Source organism: Coloeus monedula (assembly GCF_965178545.1).
Source record: "Coloeus monedula genome assembly, chromosome: 1".
Classification (NCBI taxonomy): Eukaryota; Metazoa; Chordata; class Aves; order Passeriformes; family Corvidae; genus Coloeus; species Coloeus monedula.
The window spans coordinates 107744204-107769905 of record NC_138781.1 but is presented as its reverse complement, the minus strand read 5'-3'; the positions used below and the strand labels follow the sequence as shown (position 1 = coordinate 107769905).

Genomic DNA, 25702 nt, shown 5'->3' with positions numbered 1-25702 from the left:
TCATTTTTATTTATATGTTTAATCAGATGTAGCCTCTGATACTGTAGCTCACATCACTTTCCTATCCAAGTAGTCCCCTTTAATTCAGTGGTGGTTCCCAAAGATTAAGGTGCTGTTGACCACATGTCAGTGCATTGGCAACTATTCTTTGATTATCAGACTGAAAGAGATGAGAGTAAAATAAAGTTCCAGAAATGCTGAAACAAATGTAAATGTTACTTCATAATATGGTTACAAACTACAACACACTGACGTAAATAACATGAAGACTATGTCTGCTTACTGAGAGTTGTTTTTCTCCTTTTTTTTCCTCATCATTCATTTCTTAAGAAAATTGGCTAAAAAGCGGAAAGAGACACTGAGTAGTACTCGGCAGGAAATGACAGTGATGGTGAATTCAATGGATAAAAGCTACACTGAGCAAGGCACCAACTGTGATGAAGCTTTCTCTTTCATGGACACGCACAATCTAAATGGGAGATGTAAGTTTTTTCTTTTCTTTTCTTTTCTTTTTTTTTTTTTTTTGAAGGTGAAAGAAAGGTGCAAATGGTTTTAAAAATATTCCTCATTACTCAGTCATGGAAAATCCATGGGACCGAGAGTTTCCCACTGTGCAGCACATTACAGTGTCTATTCAAATGAGCAAGACAGTCAGACATCAAGAATAGACTTCTTTAAAAATAATACGGATAATTGAGCTTTTTTCTGTCCATCCTTTTCTTCTGCAGAAGAGCAGTGACATTACTGAAACAGTAGTTTTACCTTTTTCCAATCTCCATTATGTTGAAAATTTGATATCCCTCATGCTGTCCCAAGTCCTTCAAATGCTTCCCCTGCTCACTTCTTTTTTGGTAGTATAAATTTTTTTTTGAATGTAATAACTTAATAATGATAATTTGATTGTCTTATTATTTCCAATTCTAGATGATGCTCTTTCTGTTGCTTGTGCAGAGGAAGAACTCAGTGGACTTACCTGTTCTGTAATTTCATAAGAGATTCTCTTATATCCTGGGTCTTCTTGGATCTACCCTGAAAATAAATAAGATCTGGGATATAAAATTTCCTGTATTAGAATTTTAGTCAAGGTCTCACTTCTGTCAGAGGGTTAGCCCTAAGCAAAGACCATGAAAAAACAGTATTTTTTTAAATTGTTTAAAAGAATGACTAGGTTCAAAAAGTTATTTTGATTTTGTGGTTCTTAAGAAACCTCAGGGTTTTTTGCATGCCAGTGGCTTTTTAACATCTTCAGAATTTGTAAAAGATTAAATTTTGTTTCAAGTACTAACAGTATGCAAGGCCCAACTCCCACTCTTTAATAATATGCTTAAGAATTTATCTTTGATGAGCTCAATTGTACAAACACTCTGTGAGGTTTAAACAGTGAGACTTTTCTCAGCAGCATTAGGCTCAGAATTTGCAATGTTAATTTGCATTTGAGTTAGTTTTGAAATTGATTTGAAATAAATCTTTCAAATCAGACTTGCTTTTCTGGTGAAAATATACCCTTGCAGTTAATGAGATTGCTTATTTCTGTGAAGAGATCAAGAGGTTTTACTTCATCTTGCATCATCATGAGACAGTTTTCCAGTGGTGCTACTGAATGGTCATAACTACAAATGAAGCTGTAATGAGTTCCTGGGACTAAATCCTCTTTATGTAAACCACCTCAAACCTATTTGAAATTATTGCCCTAACAAGTTTTTTATGCCACTCCAGGGCTAGAACCTCTAATTAGACTTGCCATAAGAACCATGGCCACCAGAAGGTGCACACTGACAGTCTTCAGGAATAATCTTTGTGTAAGGCCTAGTAGTCAAGAGATGTAGAACATTCCTACTCCCTATGAAAGTTCATTATCCTGTCTTCATTCTCTACCTACCAAGTTTTATTACCTGCAGCAGCCGTGACCTCAACTAATCTCTGCATCCATAGCCAAAAGAAGTATCACTCTGTTCTGGCCATCAAGGAAATGTAATCTCCTCATTCCAGAGACATAATCAAAGGAACATGGTCTCAGATGTATTAATTTCTATGGTAAATGATAACTGTCAGCATTATTTAAGCCTGTTTTGAGATATCCAGATCTTAACAAGGGCTAGCAAATGTTTGCGCTAGAAGATCAACTGAAAAAAAGATGGCTGAAAGCCAGCAGGATTAATCTCACTCCTCATTCAGCAGATCCTGTCTTCCTCAACTCTTTTGCTTCAGACATTCTTGTTAGTCCGTTTACAGGTATCCAGAATGTGCTTGCATTCCCTGATCAGACTGAGTTTGAGCTGTGTAGACAAGCAACTGAGGCTGAATTTGCAAGGAGCTTTGCTTAAAAGCCTCTAATGACTTTTTGGCTGAACATCCTGTAAAATGCTGTGATTAACTCTCACCTGTTAGATGTATCTGTTTTTACAACGGTAATTTGCATGATATTTGTATACCGGGGGCAAACTGAACTTAATTTGTTCCATTGGGCTTTCCCATTGGTTCTACAAATGGTTCAATGATTAAATACCAATGTGAGTATTGGTCTGTGTATCACTCCCTGAAAACCACTGTTACACAAAGAGTAATATTCAGGGTCTGTTGGTATCTCCATGCACATTATCCACCTGTCTAAACAAATCACATAAAAAAAGGAGAGGGAAAAATAAACTACAGTAGAATATTTGCATACAGTATTTATAGTATTATAAGGAAAACTTATTAATGATCAAAGCTTCTGTCAAAAACACCTCTTGTCGTTGTGATGTCTTGTTACAAGCATCAGTATTCAGTCTAATCTTGTGAATTAAGAAGTACATTTCCCATCAGTGATCAAAATGCTTTCTCCAATGACACTTCTTTTTAGAGAATTTATCAAATTCAATGAGCTATTTCATTCACTAGACTTGCCTGGTTCTCCCTAGGTCCTGATTCCAGTGCAAGAAACACAACAGGATGAACTCTAAGCCAAATCAATCCTATATGCTGTTTCACTCAGCTTAAGTAGCTGTGTATCATTTCTCTGTCTCTAACCAGCTTTGTTTCTCTTTGCAGCTGTATCTTCACCATCTTCATTTACAATGAAAACTAACACACTGAGCACAACAGTGCCTAATTCTTATTATCCAGGTAACCAGTTTTTTTCTTGGTTTCCACCCTCTATAGACCTTTCCATAATGAAAGCATACATATTTATATTATTATACTTCTTGCCATCAACATTTAATGCATATATAAGAAACATACCTGCTGCTAACAGTAGCTTTCTGAAAGAAAACTCGGGAACATGTATCAATCATTTACTGTTCTCTCTCTTTTTACCTTTTCTGCATTGACCTGCTTATGATGTATGACAGATCCATTTGTGCCAACTGCAATTTTAGGTGAGAACATTTCCCTTTATCAAAGTTTATTGCTGAAGTAATTTCAGAAGTTGCAGTTCTTGGGGAGCAGATAATAGTATGCAAAATGCTGGAGCTTTATGCTAAAGAGAGGGGTGGTAGACTTGGCTACACTGAGGTGCTAAGGACAGTTATCAGGCTTGATTACTACTGTCATAGTGCAAGTCATGGGAGAAAAGAAATAATTTTAACAAGTGGATTTGGAAGGAAATGTTTATGCATGTATTTGGAGTGACACAAAAGAATTTGATTATCATAGCAATTGAAATAGTTTCCCTCATTTTTTTTCTGTTTTATCTTAGAACTGAAGATGTCACTTCTTAAAAATAACTTTTTTTCCTAGTTAAACTACTCAGGATACAGAAAATCCAACAAAATACAGTTTTGGCCATCTACCAGCTATCATGTCTTCTGACAGTTCTGCAGAGTTTCTGACTTGCTTGTTAAAGTGAAGTTTCAGAGAGGAGATAGTATTTTGAACAGCAAAATGATAACATGACACTTATAGTATATAGTTTATTATGCATCAGATGTCACAGGAATGAAATAAAACAGTAGGTTAAAAACATTCAGTTAAAATATAAAGCATTTCCACTTGGAATTGAGGAACATCTGTTATTGTCCAGTGTCAGAAAGAGAGAGGTTTCTGCACAGTGCTAAACAGTAAGCATGAGGCGCTATTGCATTTTCAGTGCTTAACTCTAACCCCTTTGTGGCTTGTATTCATTTACACCTCCTTCCCATGCTAACTTTAAACTAAACAGGGGCAGTTTTTTAATAGTAATTAATAACATAACAGTGCACTGTAGCAAGAATTCAAACTCCTGTGTTAAGCCTATTTATTTACTCATTTTTCAACTTATATTTTCACAACAAATTTTCCTTTCTCCTCTTTTTTCTTCTAATCACTGTAAAAAAGTTAAGACCCCTTAACTGATTCCTGTCCTTAAGCTGTAAGTTAAACAAGCTTACATAGAAGTAGAAGGAAGCATATAAGAAGTAAAAGTTTAGGAAGGCAATCTTGAAAATTTGTTGTTGTGAAAGAATATTTAGTGCACTGCACTTCAGTGTGCTAACTTTGAGAAGGAACTTTGCTGGTTTTATACATTATGTAAATCTGGAAGAAGGTAATGGTAGTGACTGTAACAATGTAATAATCTGCATGCAAATGAAATTTGCAGTGCCTTTTAACTGCCTGAGATGTTAAGATTTTTTTGTGTGCTTTAGTATTCATTCAGTGCTTCATCCAGTAGATGTTCTTTCTGACCTTGTGGGTGGGCTAGGAGAAAAGTACTATTATGAGGAGAAAAACTTTGAGATTTCCTATCTGTATTATTAAGTTTTAGTTAATGGTTTCTTTGGTTATTTTTGTGATCCTTTTCTATATAATAACAATGGCAAAATTATTTGTTAGCTTTTTTCCCCCAAGAAATAATCTCTAAGCAAGTAATTCAGCTATCAGGCAAACACACACTGTGAAAAATAAATTCTCTGATTTTACTAAGTCTGTAAAATCTTTTAATTAGTTAGGTGTGTATTTTATGGTCTACTGCAGCAAACCTGTGCTTACTCATCTCGGAAAATATTTCAGTTATTTCACTGCATAAAATAAATATTTTTGTAAGTTTACATGTTAAAAATTTAGTACCATTTTATGAGCAGTGCTCCATTCAGATTAGATCTCTCCCAATATGTGTTTATGACTGTCTGTACAGGAATAGTGTTGTATCTTAGGTAAATCAAATTAACTATGCTTGAGTTGGTAGAGGAATACAGCTATTAACAAAGTATGCAGGATTTTAATTACAAGTAATACCTGCTCTCACTGTCTTCCACTGTCCAAAGAAGTTGTGTTAAACTGCAGGGTCAAGCCTGTAGTTAAAACTAAATGACTTTCAGAGTGTGACCTCCTGGGAAAGGTACAAGTCTGGTGAATGGCTGAGTTCAGTTTTCAAAATCTGCTAGAAAAGCCACAACACAGTTACTGTTTCCAAAGTATATTATTTAATAAATGTTGTATAGCTCTACAGGAATGGATAAGTGTAGAGTAGGACAACTGAAGCTGTAGGAGTATTTAAGCCAGGCAAACGTCGCATTGCATATGGATACTGCATCTGGAGGAGCTCACCCTTTAAAAAACTCACAGCCTGAAAAACTCATGCTACAGTGCTCAGAGGCAAAGTAAAAAACTGTAATATCCGTGGCTCCTAGTGTACCATACAAACCAAGGATTAAAAACACTTTACTTAAAACAACTTAAAAGATAACTCCTGCTGTATTAATGCAGCTGTAAGAGATAAAGAAATGGAGAGAGGAAGATTAGTCTAAAACTAGAGAGCTTGCAGGAAAGAGATTCGTAAGTATTAAACTGATGCTTTCATAGTACAAGACTTTGATAAGTTTGCCTTCATCTTAGTTACTAACAGTCTGCGTTGCAAAGAATTTTTGCAGTTTGCAAAAAAGAAAAAAAAATCCTTGAGTTTTCTAACCTGTTTCTAAAATTGAAATAAGCAACCCAAAAAATCATTATCAACTTTCTACTTTTTTTTGTCTTTTGTGTCTTAGCCACCTTGCAGTTTTCAGGTGCCATTTCAGCAGCAACATACTGTACCTACACTTGTATACCACGCTTCATGCCATGCATCCCAAGGTGCTTTGCAGTACGATTTTATATCACATCAGACAAAAGCTGTAAAATGTTATGACTAAAAGATGAATCCCTTTCCTCTGCATTAGACCAAATTAGCAGACTGACAGGAAAAGGAGTGAAATGGCCATACTCATGCCCATACATTTTTCTCTGCTGTTTTTTGGTTTAGGTGTCAATGCACAGTTCATAATGACTCTATGCGTAGTGAGGACCAGATTTCATGTGTCTTAGTGGGAATTGAGAGGACCTCAAACCATCCTTGAAAAACGATCCATTGAGCTTTCTGGCTTTAATATGAATTTTCAGTAGTACAACTAAGACCAGAATCTCACCTTTAACAAGGTGTGTTAGTATTTTTGGTGTGTACATGAGAATCTGGGACCTTTTCATACAGAGTATTTGTGGAACTTTCTGCTATAATATATCTTACGAATGTGGAAATACTACTTTAATGCTTCCCTTTCATACAGCTTATTTTACAAAGCAACATTTTTTGATAAATACCTTATTTTGTAACATTATACAGATTTAGTAATTTTTTGTGTGCAGTCAGTGAGGAATAGCTTGAATAAGTCAAAGCACCATATCAACAATTTTGCTTAAAATTTAAAAACTTTAAGATATGTAAAATTATTATTTGAGTAAACAGATAAAATATTTATGATGATTCTTGGACCTTAGAATTGGGGGTGGGTTTTTTTCTCTTGTTAAGTCTGAAAAAATTTTTAGAATTCCATCTAAAGAGGAAGAAAGTTATTTTGCTTCCTTAGGTAGCGTGCACTTTCACATCTATTTACTTTTAAGTATAGGTTTTGATCTCAGTTCCATCTATGTGAATTGACTTATAGTATGATACCTTGGTTTTAGTAAATCTAATTTATACTGTGAAACTGAGATCAGAATCTGATTCATTTAGGAAATAATTCTGTAAAGACTTAAATTAAAAACATAAAATTACCTGTAATTACTAATGTAGTACTGTTGCTTATGCCCTGTTTCCTTTTTCTCCTCCTCTTTTTTTCTCCTGATATGTATCTTCTTAAAAGTGCCAATCAATGGTAAGTTGCCCATTTGCCCCATGGAAGAGATGTGGAGGGTTGGGAGAAGTATGTGTCTCATAAAAATTTTAACCAGCCCACGGGGGTCTCCTGTTTGTTGGCTTGCATGTCAGTTGACATACAACATTCCATGCCTGGTGTGGTGGCTCATGATACACCGTGGTCCTAAAGCATGTTCAGCAGTCAGTCAAGACATTTTTCCTTACCAGATGATCCTTTGCATTTGTCCTCTTGTAGTTTGTCTCCAAGTGTCATTTTCAGATCTACATTTCCATTGCAGTCCTAGCTTGATGAAACCATAAGCCATTTTGTGCATCTTTTTATTTTGCTCACTCCAAACATTTGCTCTAAATTTGCAGTGTGAAATACAGCACTTTAGTAATCTGTGAAAAATACAAGTCCAGTTTCATTCCGTGGGACTTGTGGAAGTTTCAGAATGAAACTTCTATGCAGTTTGAAGCCAAATGCCAGTTTTAAAATTTGTTTGCAATCAGCTAGCAATATTTAAAACTATATTAGAGTTTGGACTGCTCTGCAATGCTTCCATTGTAGAACTATGGACTTTGCCTCATTCCAATCAGTCTTGCAATTTCCTTGTGTAAATTGCTCCATGGATTTACTGTTCTTCTGGTGTAGCCTTCACAGACAGAACCAATGCTGGTGGTGTCAGAGTTCTGCCATTCCTCTAGAAATCTCTGTACTTTTCTATTTCTTTTAATAAGTGAAAATGAGCCAGTACATGATGAGATACTCTTTTTCTAGATGAAACCCATACGATGGTCAGTGACACAAGCAGCCTGGTCCAATCCCATACCTATAAGAAGAGAGATCCAGTGGATGTGCCCTACCAGACTGGACAGCTCCATCCAGCCATCCGTGTAGCTGACTTGCTACAGCACATCACCCAGATGAAGTGTGCAGAAGGCTACGGATTTAAAGAGGAGTATGAAGTAAGTGTCAGGTGTAAGAATCTGATTATTATGTCTTCTGAACTGTTGGTTACATGTGTTTGATGCTGACTTTTTACAACTGTGCGTACTGCTTGCATTTTACAAAAGATGGTGCTTTTTTGAACTTCACGCTTTGTCATGCCAACTTCATGTTATAAAAATTGCTTAAATATATAATTGTTTAAACTGGTATTTATAGTATTAGATTTCCAAAACCCATGCTTCAGGCCACTTCTGAAGTCACTGATGACATTTTTTCCCCTGAAATGTAGAAAACAATTCATTCCCAGAGGACCTAATCACTTGTCAACTTTCATTTGTGTAGCTGACTTAAACAAGTTTGTTCCTGTGAGGCTTTTTAAGCCACTTTTATTTAAAAGTGATAGAATTGAAAATTCTTGTGTTTGGATAAGATTTGCTCCTCAGCCAAAACCTTTTATACCAGCATTAAGCCTAGAGGAAAACTACAATTAATTTATTAAAAAAAATAAAATCAAGACCGTAAAATGGAATTTATAGTGCAACCAATGACATGGCTTTTTAACTACAGTGGATCAAATGATTCTGCTGAAAAACAGGTTCCCGGAAAATTTTCAGCCTACCAAGCTGATGAATGGCATCCCATTACAGACAGTAGGTGTAGCCATGACTAATGCCAGTAGATGCAATACATCAGGGTGCAGTTTGTTAATAGTGGCAGGGAAGGAGGACTTAAAATAGTGAAGCTGGAACTGAAAAACTCCTCTTTACATATGGAAATTGTTTTAATCAGAAAGAACTGTAACTAGCCGTATATTTGAGGGGTTTTTCGATTGAACTACTGCCATAATGCTGTTTTTCCTCTATATGCAGTGAATGACTGCCCAGTATATTCTAGCACTGCACAGGTTGCAAATCTCTTTGTTTACATTTCTGTCAGACTGATACTGTCCTCTTTACAAATTTGAACTAGACAGCAAAATAATTTTTTCTTTATATATTTATCAGAAGGATAAATGTCCAAATGAAAAGGAAGAAATAGTTCGACAGGGGATTTGTTTTGAATGAAGTCTCATAGATGGTTTTTGCTCTAACAAGACAGCGGGATTATATAGTCTCACCAGGGAAAGAGTTTGATTCAGGAGACATTCACACAAGATTCACTCTGAAAATGAATCTGTGGAACAGAACAGAAAGTAGCACACTGCCCATTAGGAGCACTTCAGAGGAGTGGAAGGATACAGAGCACTTGCTGTCATGCATACTTTTAAGTACTTTAAGATAATAATTAGGGCCACTATTCTCAATAATTAGGGCTATAGTTCACCGTCTGAGCACACAGATGTTATTTTAAGTCCTACTGGTGTCATGCACAAGTTTTTGAAGTAGCATAACCGACACAAAGGATAAAGGTTGAAAAATCGTCTGTAAGGAATGGCAGGATAGTACTTAACTTGTTCACTGCTCAGCTCTGCATTAGGATTTACCCACTTGGGATACCGAGTATCTATAGGTCCCAATATACAGGGGCTTGGAGGAACACCCTGCTTTGTAGGATTTTGCCCTTTTATTCTCCTAGGAGAAGGCTCCTGTTCCTGCAAGCAAGATCAGGCCTGGCTCATGGCTGGAGCGACTGATATTGTGCCTGTCTGTGCCTGTAGAACCAGAGCACATGCAGACATGGCCTTAGGGCCACACCGGTAGTGACTTCATTGCCTGCTTTCCCATCTGTTTCTTGGGTGCGGGAAGAACATGAATGCATTTCTGTAAGCTTTGGACTTAAATGCAGACCTTCATTTGCGGCCTAGTGGAGTGTGAATGATTGGGATTGTGCAGAAATCCTTAAGGTTCGGGGAAATTTCCACATAGCTAGTCTGCAGTGGATCTTTAAAATCCTTTCTATCCCCTGCCAGACCCTTAAGAAAGGAGAGATTAAAGCTTGGTTCCAGTGGTGCTAGACTGACAGGATAATATTGGCCTGATTTCCCAAGCACCCATACACTAACTGTGGGTTATTTAATCTTTTCCCCAGTATTATAGCATAGGAGAGCTTTTACTCATCTTGAGGGCATGCTAGCCAGGAAAACAAGAAGCCTGGAGGTCTGGCTGCACACTCTGTATCTGTGGCTCTAAGGAAGAGAGTGAGCTCCTCACCCGAAGGAGCTTGTCCTGGGCTAGGCTGTCGGGGCGTGCCAGCGGAGGCAAAGAATGAAGGAGGGGACTCTCCATACAGGTTCCACAAGCAGGTTTATGGCTGGTGAGGGGACTAGGGACAAAGAGCCGATTTTTGGAGAGGGTCCAGGATTTTTATACTTAAGGCAGGAAAGGTGGGGATAAGGGTAACAGACAATAGGGTAAAGGAAAGGAGGCGGGATTTACAAGGAGGCAACCAATGGTTACAACTTAGAGGACGGATTACAGGAGGCAGCCAATGGGGTATCGAGTAACACAGAAACTTCTAGAACTGATACATATTCAACTAAGGGAAATGAATATTTACAAACCTATACATAAAACAGGGAGGGGAGAACAGGAACCAATCAACACAAAGTAGGCAAATAGCTGCACCAAGGGGTGATGGGATCTCACCCTAACGACGAAGGCAGGCTTCAAGCCTTGGTGCCTGACCACCAAACAGTAGAATCTGGAGTTTCTTCTAGGGTCACGGTGGCTATGGCGACTTGCACCGCACACTGGTTGTGGAGCAGCCTCGTTGTTCATCTTCTTTCTGCATTAAAGAAACAAGCTAAATAGAAAAGGGAAAATTGGTTTCCGCAATTTGTCGCTTCTTCATTGTTACCCCTGTCACTTTTGGTTTTAGATTCAGTATTTTCACAGGGATTTCATTATATCCCTTGTCAAAAATTTCCGTCAAAGGGCCTTAAATCCAAGTAATGAGTTTGTCTGCTTCTAAAACAGATCAATTAGGCCACTGGAGGCCACCGTGGCTTGGCAGAAACAGATAAATTCATTGAAGTCTTACAATTTCAGATAAGTTTTGTTTTTAACCCTGTTTTTGGATCAACTTAAATTGGTGCCTACTCAGTGTAAAGTGGTTCTTTGCCAAATTGAGGTTAGTTGACATAAGACAGTTTCAAATCGATTTCAGAGTGTCCGCACAGGAGCTCAGACTGGTTTAACACAATTGATTTAAAAATACACCTTTAATTAAACTAGTGCAACTTTGTGTAGATAAAGCCTTGAAAAATCAATTTCACATTATGTTCCATGACAGGGAGTTCTGAGCTTCCATTATCTCAAAACCAGAGGTTCCTTTGAAAAGCCAAGATTTGCAAAGGGTATCCTGCTCAGATCAGCCTCACTTACTGTAACTAACAGGAGTGTGTCAATAACAGAATTTTTAAAAAGGTTCCTCCATGTAGGTAGTTTTATCTTTAAGGCTTTCCTCCCCATTGTCTGTCTCATCTTCCATCTCCTCCCCTTCTGTCGAACATGTCCTTTCTCAAGGTTTTCTGGCAGTTAACTGTTTCAATCTGGAAATTATTTTACATCATTCAACCAATACTATTTCAAATACTGTAGCGTTATATACTGTCAGGATAAACTGCACTGAATATGTTCCATCTGTGCTGCATGGTCTTCATTCTGATGTGTTACACCAATGTAGCCTGTCAAGGTCAGGAACATGACATATATTACCCAGTGCGTGTTAAAGAATTCATTTCCGTTTAGCACTTCTAAACACCTGTTATAGATTGGTCAAAGTATTTAAAAATAGGTTATCTGGCCATGGTCATTGTTCAGCTATACCTTGGGGGATTGTGGTCAAAGGTGATCGTTAAAAAATGGATCATTTGAAGAGGATTTGGAGATGAGTGTTGAAAATAATTGAGGGTTTGAAAGAAATTCTGTCTTAATAGCACTATATTAATTTAAATGGAACTTCAGGAGATATCCAAATATACATATGCTAAGGTAGATGTGGTAATCATCAGTAAACCCCAACTCACTGAAAAAGTTTCACTGGCCAGTGGGATATCTGGGGTAAATACAAAATGGTTTTAAGAAATAAAATAGGGGGAAAAAACTCTCTAAAACCAGTAGAAATACAGATCCTTGTTTGGGGAGGCAGAAGGTACTGCAGACAAGCAGGAAATTTTTCATGGAGGATGTTTGCCCCATAGGTGCCTAATTTGAGGTTTGTTTTCTCCAAACCACTGTTAGATTGATGTCTGACTTTGAAAGAAGTCTGATATAATTTCCATCTTCTGCCATCATGCAAAGCCGTAACGGACTAGAATACTGTCACTCAAACCCAGTCTCCATTCACATATTTTCTTTCTCTTTGATTCCAGCTGGAAGACAAATTTGCTGCCACATAACACTTTAAAGCCTTGTGCTTCTGGGGCCCTATTCTGAAATCTTTAAAATAGTAGGAAAACTAAGTATTTCATTAATGTTATGTTAATACAGCTACCGGTAGGACCCATCTGGCCCTATTTTTTCCTGCATGTTCCTTGTGACTGCAACTAACCTTTCTCACCTCCAACCTGTACATTTTTATCACAGCTTTTTCTCTGATTTTATTTGATATTCTGCAACACCAGCTGAGACAGTCAGTACCACAATCAGTGCAGGTTATTTTCTGTCCCACAAGACACAAGTTGCACAGAACACAGAAAGACTCTGGAACAATGGGTGAGGATGGGGGCTTCAGTCCACAGTGTAAATGAAGGACAGCATCTGTGTCTTCAAGAACCAGGAGCAGGTAACTGTTTCTGTTTCAATTTTTGTAATAAAGAGGAAAACTCATTAGGGATTATAAATGTAACAGAGATAGAGATAGAGATGAGATGAGATAGAGATAGAGATAGAGATAGAGATAGAGATAGAGACAGAGGTAGAAGTAAAATAGTGGAAACTTGTCCAGTGAAAATGGCATGGAAAATTGTTAGAAGTATTCATCCATAGAGATCACTGATTTTTTTTTTTTTTTTTTTTTTTTTTGAAGTTTCAGCTGTTTAGATGGAGCTCAGAATACTCAGTGAATGCCCAGTTCAGTCGTCAGTCTTTAATAGTGGAAAGTTGCAGTGGTTTGATTAAGCCATATATTACTATGTAAGTGTTCTCTCATATACAACAAGGGATAACCCCAACAAATGGGGACATTGAGGTCATTTATGTGAGGCAGGTACTCTTCCTTTATCAAAGAACGTCATTCAGACACAACCAGTTTCTTCACATTGCTCTGGGATCTGCAAAAGCCTTCCATCAATACCAGGAAACTTGTTACTGACTGGGATTATCCCAGACTCTTGGGCACGAGAAGACTTAGCGCTGTGGAGGTCATATGTAGGGAGGTTGAAAGAAGTAGTAAAAATGAGCGACTGCCTTATCCACAAAGCATGTTTGGGTTTGTAAATCCTAAAGTACTCCAGATTAATACCAAACTGTTGAAATAAAGTATTCCCAAACCTGAAACTACATTCATTGGTAAATAGCCTATGTTAGTAGTGACAGCTTCCCAGTGCATGCAAATACCAGTTTAAGTCTTGTAGAAGAATGGGTGATTTCCAGTTGTTGATCAGCAAGAATCAGTTGTCAACAATTTTAACTGTATGGCAGTTTGGGATTTTTTTTCAGTTCAGAGGAAGGATGCTTAGTTTACTGAATGTCAGCAAGTTTTATGCAATTCTAAATCTATCCTCTATCACCCTGAATTTCTCTTCTTAACAGATTTCACATGGATGAGAAGTGCTGTCACAGTGCTTAATAACATTCATGTGACACTGCCTTATGTCACAGTGTGGTTAACTGCCCAGTGATCACGATGTCCCACAACTTTCTAAATCACACTGTTTCCTTCTCCCACTCTTCCTAAATGTATTCTCCTCTGATTTAAATAAAAGTGCATGTATATGCAGAAACAGGTCTCTAATTTGTTTTGTTTAAGTAGGTTTAATTAGAATTTATTCTTATCACAGAGAATAGATTTAGACAGGTCATGGCTTCATTAGAAAGGCTTTGTGCTTTTATCTGTTTGAATAGTAAAATTGCAGAGGTGTATAGACTAGAACACTTCCAGTATCCTTAGGATTACTCTCAGTGGGATGTAGGCAGCTGTTTGCTCATGCTGTGATTCAGCTATTTTTGGTACTGATCAGTCTGTGATTTACTCGGGTATGGACCTCTTGTTTTCTTCTTCTCAGTAGCCTAAACAGTGTGAACTGTGTGTGATCTCAGGCAGCAAGGACACCTAACAAGAACAAAGATACCTAATTCAGCTAAATGTTTTCTTCATGAAAGTCTGCCAGACTCAGTCTTGTATGTAAAGTTTAGACCATGTTTTGAGGAAAGCCTGGTAGCTTTAAAGTGCATCTTTCATGACCACTGTATCCCTCTAAGCAGTTAAAACAGAGACTGGTGGTATTGATCCACTCAGAAGAATGTTGGTCCACTCAAAAGTCGTGAGATATAGATCCTTAAGCTGATCAATTGGATGGATAAACGAGTGCAGGTTGTTCTTATGTAGAAACTCTGGCAGCTATTTCAGTCATTTGCTGCTTCTACTGACTCTGGTAGTCCTGGTTCATGCTGAGGCAAACATATGAATGAGTACAAAATATGTCAGCAAGAAAAAATGTGCTGTAACATGTTATTTCTCATGGACCTGAAGATGCCCTGGGAGTCTTTTCCATGTTCAGATATTTAGCAGACATTTGTTTCATATCTCAGCATAGCTGGACTGAAAATGTAAAGCTAGTTTAAAGCATCTTAAGCACCTCTGATGTTATTCCTGATCCTTAATGAGTCTACATAAGCATTTAAAATGGGTCATTTTAACTGTTGCATGCAGTTTTGTGGATGTCCCTCTGGCACTCCATTATCCCATGGTAATAAAGTTTCAATTTGCTTTAAGAGGTTGCGGGAGTCTTTCCCATCTTGAGTCCAGCTGTCACAGCTGTCTTTCAAAACTAGTTTTAATCTTCCTCCCCTTTTTCCTGACCTATGAATCCCATCATTAGGATCTTTTATTCTCTGAAGACATTGCAAAATCTTTCTCAATTTATTCTGGAAAGATTTGTGGGCATATGCAATGTGAAATTGGGGCAATAAAAGAAATAGTTTCCAAGTTTCAGTGATTGTTGTCAACTTAGTACCAAGCAGATCTTTGAAAATCCTGTATCCACATGTGATAAGTGCAAGTAATTAACACAGGAATTATATAATACTAATGGAAATAATTAACCTTTTCCATCCTACTGCTTCCTTCGTACATGTTTGGATGTACACAGAGATATATATATTCTTATTAATAACAAACACACATCATTCCACTATTTTAGCATGTGAAATCTGTTGGACATTATTCTCCTGCCTGTCTTGTCTTCATCCCCTTTGGCAGCCACAGGTTGAGCAGCAGTCAAACTGTACTAAGCAGACTTCTGAGTCTATTTTACTCTGGTTGTCCATTAGTCAAGTCATTTTTGCCAGCTGATCTTGCTACAATGCTTTTGCTAGTATCAAATTCATGCTCTCTCTGTACCTATTGAAATCAGGGTTTAATTTCAGATTTAACCAATCTATGTATTGTTACGGGCTATTGAACACGACAGTAGGAAACTAAATGAGGCCAGTGGACGTCATTTCAGTCATACTGTGAGTTTCCAGAGGGAAATCCGCTAGAATGGCTTTAATACTCACAGCAGTAAGGTGATAGGTTAAACATTCTAAGTGCTAGTGACAAGTATGATTTGAAAGAAAGAAAGTTTTTGAAACGTTGCAGGCTATTTGCTGCGTATTTGCAGCAGCCTTACTTATTAATTATTCAAATAAGACATTGAATATTTGATCAGAATCTCCAATCCCTTCTTCAGTTAACATATTATTTACTTTTGAAAAGTGCTGATGTACCATACTTTTCCCATTGCACCTGCAAAAATGAATTGGTCCAATTTATGTGCACGGAATAATATATTGTGCTTTAATGTTCAAGATATTATTCATTACTTCCTACTCATATAAGCCTTCTTACCTTCTTCATATTTTATTAGTGCCCTTTAAAAAGACGTAAAAAATCAGTCATGTAGGTATTCCATTTTAAATTATGCAGATGATGTTAAATGCAATTATAATCTATTCTTTATTAATTATAGATACACTCTGTGTTTTCTATAAATTGCATTTATTCACTACAAATAATTAGGCATTTTAGTCCATTGCTGGTCTCATGACCAGAGCATTATTACTGGCTGTTTGTAAAGTGAGAGGAACACTTTTCAAATCAAATTAGCATAATTTAGCTATTAGGGTTTTCATTTAGCATCACTTTATCTACAGCATATGTAAAATATGCAGTATTTTCTATAATGCATTTCTTTTAAATAAGTTAAAGTAGCCACTACAAATTTTTCAGGAAATGAAAATATGTGTTTTTATGTAGCCTGTGGCTCAGTATATCTTTTAAGAAGTTTTCTATCTGGAATACAAGACTACTTCTTACGTGTTTCCTGTAGTGCTTTAGTGATTGTCCTGTCAATGGAACAGATGCTCATAATTTTCTGGCAGGAATGATTTCTTTTTGTAACAACATACTGATTTGATGGGCCCAAAAGAGTCTGCGGGAAGTGCTAAGTCCACTGAAAATCTGCCAGGTCGTAATTGGGCAGACAAGGGGGCTGGCAAGCTTCTCTTCTCTCTTGCTGGTTTCCTGCCATTGCCTCTGTCTCTGCATGATAGCTGCTCCCCCGGTTACCCATCACTGTGGATCTCCGTGATGCCCCTGCCCTCACTGTTGTGGGGCTGTGCTGTTTTCTGAGCTGCTTGGCTCTGCATCTGTCTCATTAATTAACAGTGAGGTCTCTGTGGGTCCACAACGAGTCATTTCAGTGGTGTAGGGGGCACAGCCTGCTAAAAAGCTGTGAGAAGATGCAGGCACCTTGGTCAGGCAAAGATTAGCAAGGTAACGATGGGCAGAAAATCGGCCTCCAGGGCAAAGCTGATGGGAAGTCTGGAGTACCCATGGAAACAAAGGAGCCCAGGAGTGAGCAGAAGGAAAAGCAGGCTGGCTTTGGGGACTTGTGAAATACTGTCAGTGAGAGTCAGTATTTCAGAAATGACATGAAGGCAGCATCAACCATGTAAAATTATTGGAGTTACTGGGTGTGCAGCTCAGTTCGAGACTGATGAAAATTCATAATATTGACACTTCTTCACAAGACAGAAACAGCAGGTTGGAGTCACTCGACGTAAATCCACACACAAAAGCTGAAAGGTTTAGGTCTAGAACATGATTTGGAAGCCAAGACAGGGAAGACCTTAAGCACATGTTTGAGTTCAGTTGGTTTAAATGAGATTCAAGGGACTGTTTTGAAGTTGCTTTTAATATACCTTCTTTCCTGTTTTACATTTTACCGTTTACATAAATGAAAGCCACACAAGGGACATCAGAAACATAATAGTTTAGACATGCTCATATAATGGTGAAGAAGCTTGAATATCTGTCCACAAGAATGGTGTAGTTTCTTTCCCTTAAGATCTTAAAAAGATTCGTGACTGACAGTGCCCTTCTTTGGTCTGTGTTAAAAATAAATGGCATATGTTTCTGTTAAAATCAGCTGAGCTCAGTTATTACTCATCTAGCTTTAAGGTGCTTGCCTATGCTATAATAACTGTTCTTAATATATTAAGAAAAGAGGTTCTTGTTTCTACAAGACAGATGTCTGGGTCCCCAAGAGACAGGCTGTCTCTGCTCTTACACCACACACCAAAGGGAATGAAAAGAAATGAGGGCCTGCTTTGATGCACAGGCTGGGGCTGTTCAGAGGCAGACATAGCTATGGCTGCCTTTGGCTAACAAAGGGAGCCTGCAGTAAAGGGGGCATAAGCTCTTTTTGTGAAATTGTAGATTTTTGTCTCTGTCCTAGGCATAAAGGGTTCCTTTCTGAATCGACTGCCTCCTACTGCTTGCTCTGGGATGGTGGAAGCTTCCGCACAGTACAGTGTTGGTTCCTGAAGTAAGCATAAAGTTTTAGTTTCTGATTAGTCTGGGAGAAGACAACAGAAATACTTTACCCTTGATGCTTAAATACTTGGCTTTATCACAGAGCTTAGAGTTTTGATGTGAGATAATATTGCCATTCAGATTGTCTATAGTAAATATTTTTACATGAGCAATCCATGTGCTTTTCCTTGCCAAGAATGATGGCCAAGCAACAGACTTCCAGTATAACATAACAAATGTTAGAAAGGTAGGTCAGATCCTGTATCCTCTACTCAGGAAGTAACAGTAAAAGCAGCCACTTCCAACCCCACATGAATAGTTAGGAAAGAACAGAGGAGACTTAAATAGATGGGGAAAAGCTTGTAGGGCAAAGCTCTTCTTAGATTTTTTCATGTCCTTCCAAAGTCCTATGAATCTAAGCATGACTGTCAAGTTGAGACACATGCTTTTTAATCTTGAGAAAGTCTGCATGCAACAGTTCTCAGTTCTTCAGTCTTTTGTGATGCCAGTATTGCTCTTCTATGCGCTGTCAACCATTAGTCATTGCCAGAACACTTTAGTGTATTGTTTGCTTGAAACGTATTTCAGAACATTGTCCGCTGCATTAGGCTGTGATATCTGCTGAGCTTTTGTTCACTTAGCCTTGATTTTTATCTGCAGCTGTTTCTGTTTGTCATCGGTGTCTCTGGTCAAGCTGGACAAAGAAAACTAAAGTAAAGCTCTGCCTTTCCAGTTCATGATTTTGCTCATTCACCCACTTTTACGTCAACTGCACCTTTTATGCTCTGTGTAACACTGTTGTACACAGCTTCCGTAAGATGGGCATAATAAACTTTGTAAAGATTATGTACGTAAGGAAATCCTTAAAAGTGACACAGAGCCACTTTATCACCCCAGTACTAAGTCTCTACTTTCTTTCCAGGACAGTGAAATATCACTCATTCCAGGCTGCTGTAATACCCCCTTAGGATATTCTGAGCTGTGCCAGAGATCAGTGTTACTTCTGCAATGCTAACAGCAATTATTCATTATTCCTTATAATACAGGGTATCAGCAGCACCCAACAAAGCTATTAAGCAGCAGGTTTAAAATGAACAAAAGGAAATATTTTTCACACAGCACATAATTACATCATGGAGCTCATTGCCTCCAGATGCTGTGAAGGCAAAATTATAAATGGGTTAAAAAATGGGCTAGACAAATTCATTATTAAACACAATGGCTGTGTGCAGTCTCTGGCTGAGGAAGACATTGCTCAGGAAAGCCATTGATTGCTAGAAGCTACAGGGGTATGCTGGGGAAAGATTCATTCTCTATTTGCTCTATTCTTCATACCTTTTTATAAACATCTGCTACTAGTTCTGTTGCAGAAAAACTAATTGGTTGTATGGACCTCTGGTTTGACCCAGTATGGCTGTTAACAAACATAAAGAGGAAAAAAAATAAATCAATGCTCCTGTATATACACAGCAAACAATGTGATGTGAAATGGTAATTCTCTTTTTTTCCCATACTGGTAGTCAGTTTTATAGAGCTAACATCACTTCAGCTTATAAAGAACACAGACTGCTCTTTTAATCAGATAGCATCCTCAGTGTTTTCTAGTTCTTTTATTCTACTAGCTCTTCTCCTAGTTCACTGTCTTACTGGTGGACTACAGGACTGCTGTGGACTGGGGCTGCAGCTTGATGATGCTGTAAAGGGAAAGAGAAAAAACGAAATTCAGTTGTAAAATACTTTTATATAAAATGCACGTAGTTGCTATGCTAAAGCCTAATCCTTGAGCCTTTATTCTGAGCAGTGCTTTATTCTGTAAAGAATCTTGTTTCCATTAATTAGACCCTTTCGAGAGAGTTCTATTATTTACAGTATGTTGAGGAAGTGGAATTAAATTCCTAGTGTGGGCAGTAAACCACTTCTTCTCATGTTTTGGAGAGCAAAAGGAGCGCCGTTGTCTGAATTTTTGAAGTTAAACAGGTTGAGCTTCCAAACCACACCAAAGCATTTGCTTTGGTTTTGCACTGGGAAAAAGGTTTAAAATCTAAGCAAATTTGGTGTCTTGCTGCTTTCCTAGTAGTTCTATACACATTTCAGTTTTGCCACTGACTTTTTAATTGTCTCTTCTTTTACAACATCAGCAGCTTGAATTTTAAGTTTTGATGGTTACATTGTGAATCAAGTCTATAGAAACGACAGTAGCTAGAACATACAAAAGTGTTTGAATACAAGGAAAATCACATAAATTGCTCATGCTTTTTATATGTTTAATTGTAGATCTGGTTTGAGATTGACATATTTTCCCTCCATTTGTCAGATTTTTGCACAGCATTTGTGTTTATTTTACTGGTATTTACTAAGCACATGTATCTCTGGCACACAAAGAAAGCTAGAAAAGCCATGCTATGTGCAGGATTTAGGGCTTCTTTCAAGTTTAACTGTTTTGTGGATTGCTTTTTATTTCTTGTTGTTGAGACCGTGTGTTTCTTATTTTTTGGTGACTTTTTTTAAAACACTAATCCTGCCATTAGGCGATATTTGAACATTGCTGAGGTAGAAGGACAGTCTACCTGGGAAGCAAATGTCTTTCATTTTGACATAACTAGGAGTATGTTTTCTTTTAGTTGAAGTGTGCTACAGTGGAATTGCTTTAAATGTCTTATAGCGGATCAGGTTGAATCTTTTTTAAATAGTCCTTTTCCAAGGGCCAAGAAACTAACGAAGTTACCAAGTTTTTGTCTTGCTGCACACTGACACAGAGGTCTGCTTGTGCTTCATCAGTGTTTACACTCACTCTCTGCCAGAGTCCCTGGAAACCTGACTGACCAATCTGGAAGTGTAATAGTAACATGATTTTTTTGGTATAATGAAATATTTGGATAGTGCTACCCATATGACTGTTCTAGTGTGGAGCAGCAGTGTCCCAGAGTGCTCAAGCTTAGTAGTGCAATAACATTGGAAAAAGAAAAACTAAAAAGATTGCTTTCCCCTCTATGGAGAAAAAGGAAAAAAAATACTCTATAGAAAGTACTATTTTGACTGTCATTAATACACACCACATATTTAAAAGCTGAAATTCATGTGTATAAAGCAGTGAAATACTCCATTCACCACACAGTTTCAACCCACACGTGGAAAAGTTTCAGCATCTCATGAAAAACAGAAAAATTATCTTCATTTATGCCAGAATTCAGGTTGGATCTGGTATCGTATCAAGTGTTTGTGTTTTAAGTGACAAGTTTAGTTGCCAGCTATTATGACTACAGTGAAGTTACAGAGAACAATAGCTTCCAAGTTCAGGTACCTAATACAAAACAAAACAAACCATACTTTTTTGGGGTATTGTCTCAGATATACTTTTAAATATATTCTTATGGAACTAAGATTCAGGTTGACTTATGGCAAGGTAGGGAGCCAGAGTGGGACATGTAAGACCTTATCTCTCTTTTCAGCTACCTGAACAGAGGTTGTAACCAGGTGGGAGTCAGTCTCTTCTCTGAGGTAGCAAGCAACAGGACAAAAGTAAATGGTGTCAAGTTGGTGCCAGGGGAGGTTTAGACTGGATATTTATTATTATGCCTAATGTCAGGATTGGAACATTTCAGTGCCAGGTCACTCTTGTCCATCTAGGTCGCTCTTCATCATTTTGTCTTGTTCCATTTGCAGAATTTGGCTCATGGAGTTTAATAATAAATCTAATAAATATGGACTTTATTGGATTGTTTTAGACTCCTAGTAATTGGCTTAATGAGAAACAGATGCCTGGAATCTTTGTATTGTCTTCTAAGGGAAATATTTATATAGAGACTCAAATTTTTTAAAGTTTTGTTTTATAGAGGGATGCAGAGAATAAAGGCATCTGCTGCTATTCAGCAGAGCTGTTATAATGTTGGCTTTCCTCAATTAATCTAGCTTGAGTGCAGTGTTCTAATGAAAGGAAATGTAGAATAAAAATTTAGAGCTGCAATGTATATAAATCTTGAAATGTCCATGGATTGCTGATAAATTGCTGTGTTTTGTTCAGTTTATGCAAAAGAGAAAATCAGGAAGCAGATTGAAAAGCCAAAATTATACATCAAGTCATTAAACCTCAATCTTCATTACTGAAGAATTGTTTTGATACTTAGCAAGATCAGAATCTGAACAAACGCGTAGCTAGGTGACACGTTCAGAAGGGTCCTGAGCACTAGGAGAAAATCCACAGAATAATGTCATAGGTGTGATCTAAGTGCAGAACTATGATTGCTCCTTTTCTTTTCTTAAGGCTCTGAATATAAACAATATTTTGCACTGGGTTTTTTCTTTGTGACTAACCCTTTATTTCTCTGTTAAGTTTCATATTTTGTAATCCATTTTGTTAACACAGACTTGGTAACTTTTCAGTTAGCTCTCTTTACTTCATAAACAACTCACCTTCATGTCCTCACCATATTGTCCTTTAGAAAAAAAAGATTGTTCTGTCAAACAATGGCACTTTTCTTCACTTTTTTTTTTTTTGCTGGAGTCTGTTTGCTGTGAGTTACATTTGAGTTGTTAATTTACTGAACTGTGCTGTTGCTTGTACGTAGCAATTGTAAAACCACCAAACTAGAGGAGAAGAGACATCCTTGTTGCACATCTGTACAGTAAGTAACTCATGACACTCAAATTCTCATCTCCATCAGTATTGCTGGAGATAATTTTTTTCTGTTAGTTCAGTACTTATTTCACTTGCAGAGTATATTCTCTGAATGTAGCTGTGTGATTGATAAATAAGAAGGAAGAAGAGATACTTGCACGAGGTCAGTACAAGTTCAGAAGACTTTTCAAAGCTCTTTGAAAGTCTCTCTCTCAGGCATCAGGAATATAATAGCTGATGACATGGAAAGAGAGCTGGACGATCCAAATGTCCATCAATAAGCTCCTGGGGATACATGCTGTAGTGGAACTATCACATACGTATTGTATTTTTCTACTGAGGAAGTATTAGTACCATATACTTGATGTTAGATGAATGATGCAGAACTGCTCTTCAAATAAGAGCGTTTAGGGACAGCAACCCCTTTTGCCCCTCCCTCATTGTTAACTTCCACAGAGTAGTTCCACTACACATTACCCATTAGCTGAGCCTGGGTCATTTGAGTAGCCTTGATTCCGTGTATTATATATGAGTGAACTGTCTGGTTTTAAGCCTGGTTGATGAATTACTGCAGGGTTACCTCTCTTGGAATGAGAAGGTGCTGTATATACATTTCAAACATCAAAATAAGGCAATTCAGGTTGGTGAGCTGCTGCTCTTCATTAGTGTGCCTAAGCAAACACTGTTTGTTCTAACGAGTAGTCTTGGGGCTGTTGAAGTGCTGCTGTCTGTCAGTGTACAGTGAGCAAATTAAAAATAATTAGGTTAACAATTGACAGCAACACTTGTCATCATTGTCAATCCCATTACTACCTCTACTATTTTTATTTTATTTTAAATACTCTGTATTGTTCTTTGACTAGTTTCTCAGAGAGATGGGAAATCATCTAGGACCAACACCATCTTTTCAAAGTATTTACCCACCTTTCCAGTAAGTGTGCAGTTGTCCAAAGGGAAGATGATTGACAGGAAACAATTACAGAGTGAGAGCCTGCAGAGGGATGTCTGAGAAAAGGAAACATAACTTTAAAACCCAGAGCCAGGATTTTTGAACAGTGAAGTAGTGGGAGCTCCCGTTGCTGTGGAAGTTCTCAGTGGCTCTGCTGTGACCCATTACTGCTCTCCCTGAAGCAAAAGAGTGTAGCAAATGATAAGCTCAGGGACTGGGTGCCAGTCAGGAAAAGTGGTAAATAGACATGTAGCTTTAAGATGGGAGATCTTTTTCTTTAGAACAAGGAAAATGCTGGGCTAAAAGTCAAGCCCAGAGAAATGACTGACTATATATGCTAGCAAACAGTGTATTTGCGAACAAGGAAAGCAGACATCGAGGCACCAAAGTTTCCTGTGAAGATCAAAAAATGTAATGAGCCAGCACAACGAAGTGCTATCCTTTTTTTGAAAGGGCACTGCAAGTAGACCTTTATCTGCTCTAGCATACCATACTGCTCTTACTTCCCTTGAAAAGTTCTGTCTTATCCACAGGGAAAAACAACAGTGTGCAAAATATTTGTGTTCCATCTGTGCAGCCCAGTGTACTCTGGCTTTTATCTTGTAGTTAAATGTGATGTCAGTGTCGCCCTGTAGCAGAATTAAAATCTTATTATCTGAGCTTTGTTTCTCTCTTATCTTCTATTCAAACTATATTAACTAGAACAGCCGAGATACACTTATGGAAACCCTTGAGGCCCACTTAGTGAGCCAAATCTGAGGGGTGCTTTATCACTTCTGAAAGGTTAGATCAGCTGAGTGTACATTACAGCTAGGATGAAGATAGGGGAGGGGTTCGTTCACTTTTCAAATTCAACATTTGTTTGCTTTTGTTTTGTTTCTCCACATGCCGTTTTCTGTTGCTTCAGGGAATTTTATTACATTGAAGATTTTTCCAAATTGCATGGTTCTAAACCACAAACAGCTTGTCTTTACAGGGGGTTTGAAGATCTTACTGGGTTTTCTGTGCTTGGGTTAGCTGATAGTTTAAAGTCAGGCAGTTCTTGTGAATTCTGAGCTCAGAGCGCTGTCTCAATTACAATGATGAATTCAGATAAAATCAGACAAAAATATTACTGGATTAGCTAGAAATATGTCAGAAGTCACCTTTCTTATCAGTGTATGTGTCCACCAGTTTTAATGTCGATCACCTTTCATTAGAAATAATCTTCGGTAAGCAGAAGTGCACTGGTATTAAATACATAGTCTCTTTTCAAATAATATAGTTGCTCAAAGAATAATGTAGCAGGCTTACAGTGTCAGTCAAGTCATGGAAAATAAGTATTTTTCCATGGAAAGTATTTCCCACGTCAGAAGGAGTTTCTTGAATCATTAAGCCTTTTCTGTTCATTACATATCTAGGCATATCTAGGCAATGAATGAAGTAGCTCTCATCAATCACTTCAACAAGTGAACAGAAAAGTTTAATGACTGCAACACAAAGCTTACCACTTCAGTCAAATGCAGACTTTTTCTTCTGGTGACTAAATTTTTTTTATATTTTCTTCTTCTCCTCCCTCTCCCTCTTTCTCACTCTGAATTTTTCATTTTAATTTCTTTTTTCTTTTCTTCCTTTTGTTTTCTTTTTATTTTTTGGTTACATTTTAAAGCAATTGCAAACTCTTCTCTTTACTGTAGGAAGAAGTAGTCCTTGCCTTCTTTTTTCACAGCACATTGTATCTTTATGCTCTACTTTAATAATATTTCATTAGTTCTTTGAAACCATTCCCTGGGGCAAGCTTTTATTATTTGTAAAGTAAATCAAATATCAAAGTGCTAATCTTTAGGAGGAAAAATGGGCTAGACTCAGAAAAAAATATTTAAATCTTTTATTAGTTTTTTGAATTAAAATTTAAAGTGCACAGAAGGATTCCAAATAATATTCTCAAAGCTCTAAGGTACCTAAAACCAGTTTGGTTTTTCTTTGCCTGATAAAATTCTGAGTACAATAGAGAAAATCTAGGAGTGATGCACCTCTGAGTTCTAAGTAGCATTGTGGAAGGAATGGTTTGCTTGGCAGAAAGGGACTTTAAAAAGAGCTTCCTAAATGAAAATTTGAAATGAAAAACAAGAAGTGAAAAATCTGGTTTTAATGGTACCTTTGAGACCTGCATTAGCTCAA

The 25702-nt window shown here is 37.5% G+C and overlaps 1 protein-coding gene across 7 annotated transcripts in view; it reads left to right on the top strand.

Annotated features, from left to right (window-relative positions):
- PTPRM (protein tyrosine phosphatase receptor type M) overlaps positions 1–25702 on the top strand; it is a 454349-nt gene that overhangs the window by 359990 nt on the left and 68657 nt on the right. For 2 of the 7 annotated variants that reach the window (XM_082290784.1, XM_082290782.1), the window contains 5 exons: positions 331–482; positions 3031–3105; positions 3333–3359; positions 7074–7085; positions 7848–8035. In XM_082290784.1, coding sequence (XP_082146910.1) covers positions 331–482; positions 3031–3105; positions 3333–3359; positions 7074–7085; positions 7848–8035 — 454 coding nt within the window. The remainder of the gene's footprint in view (positions 1–330; positions 483–3030; positions 3106–3332; positions 3360–7073; positions 7086–7847; positions 8036–25702) is intronic. The other 5 variants (XM_082290786.1, XM_082290783.1, XM_082290787.1 and 2 more) reach the window with 3 other exon arrangements.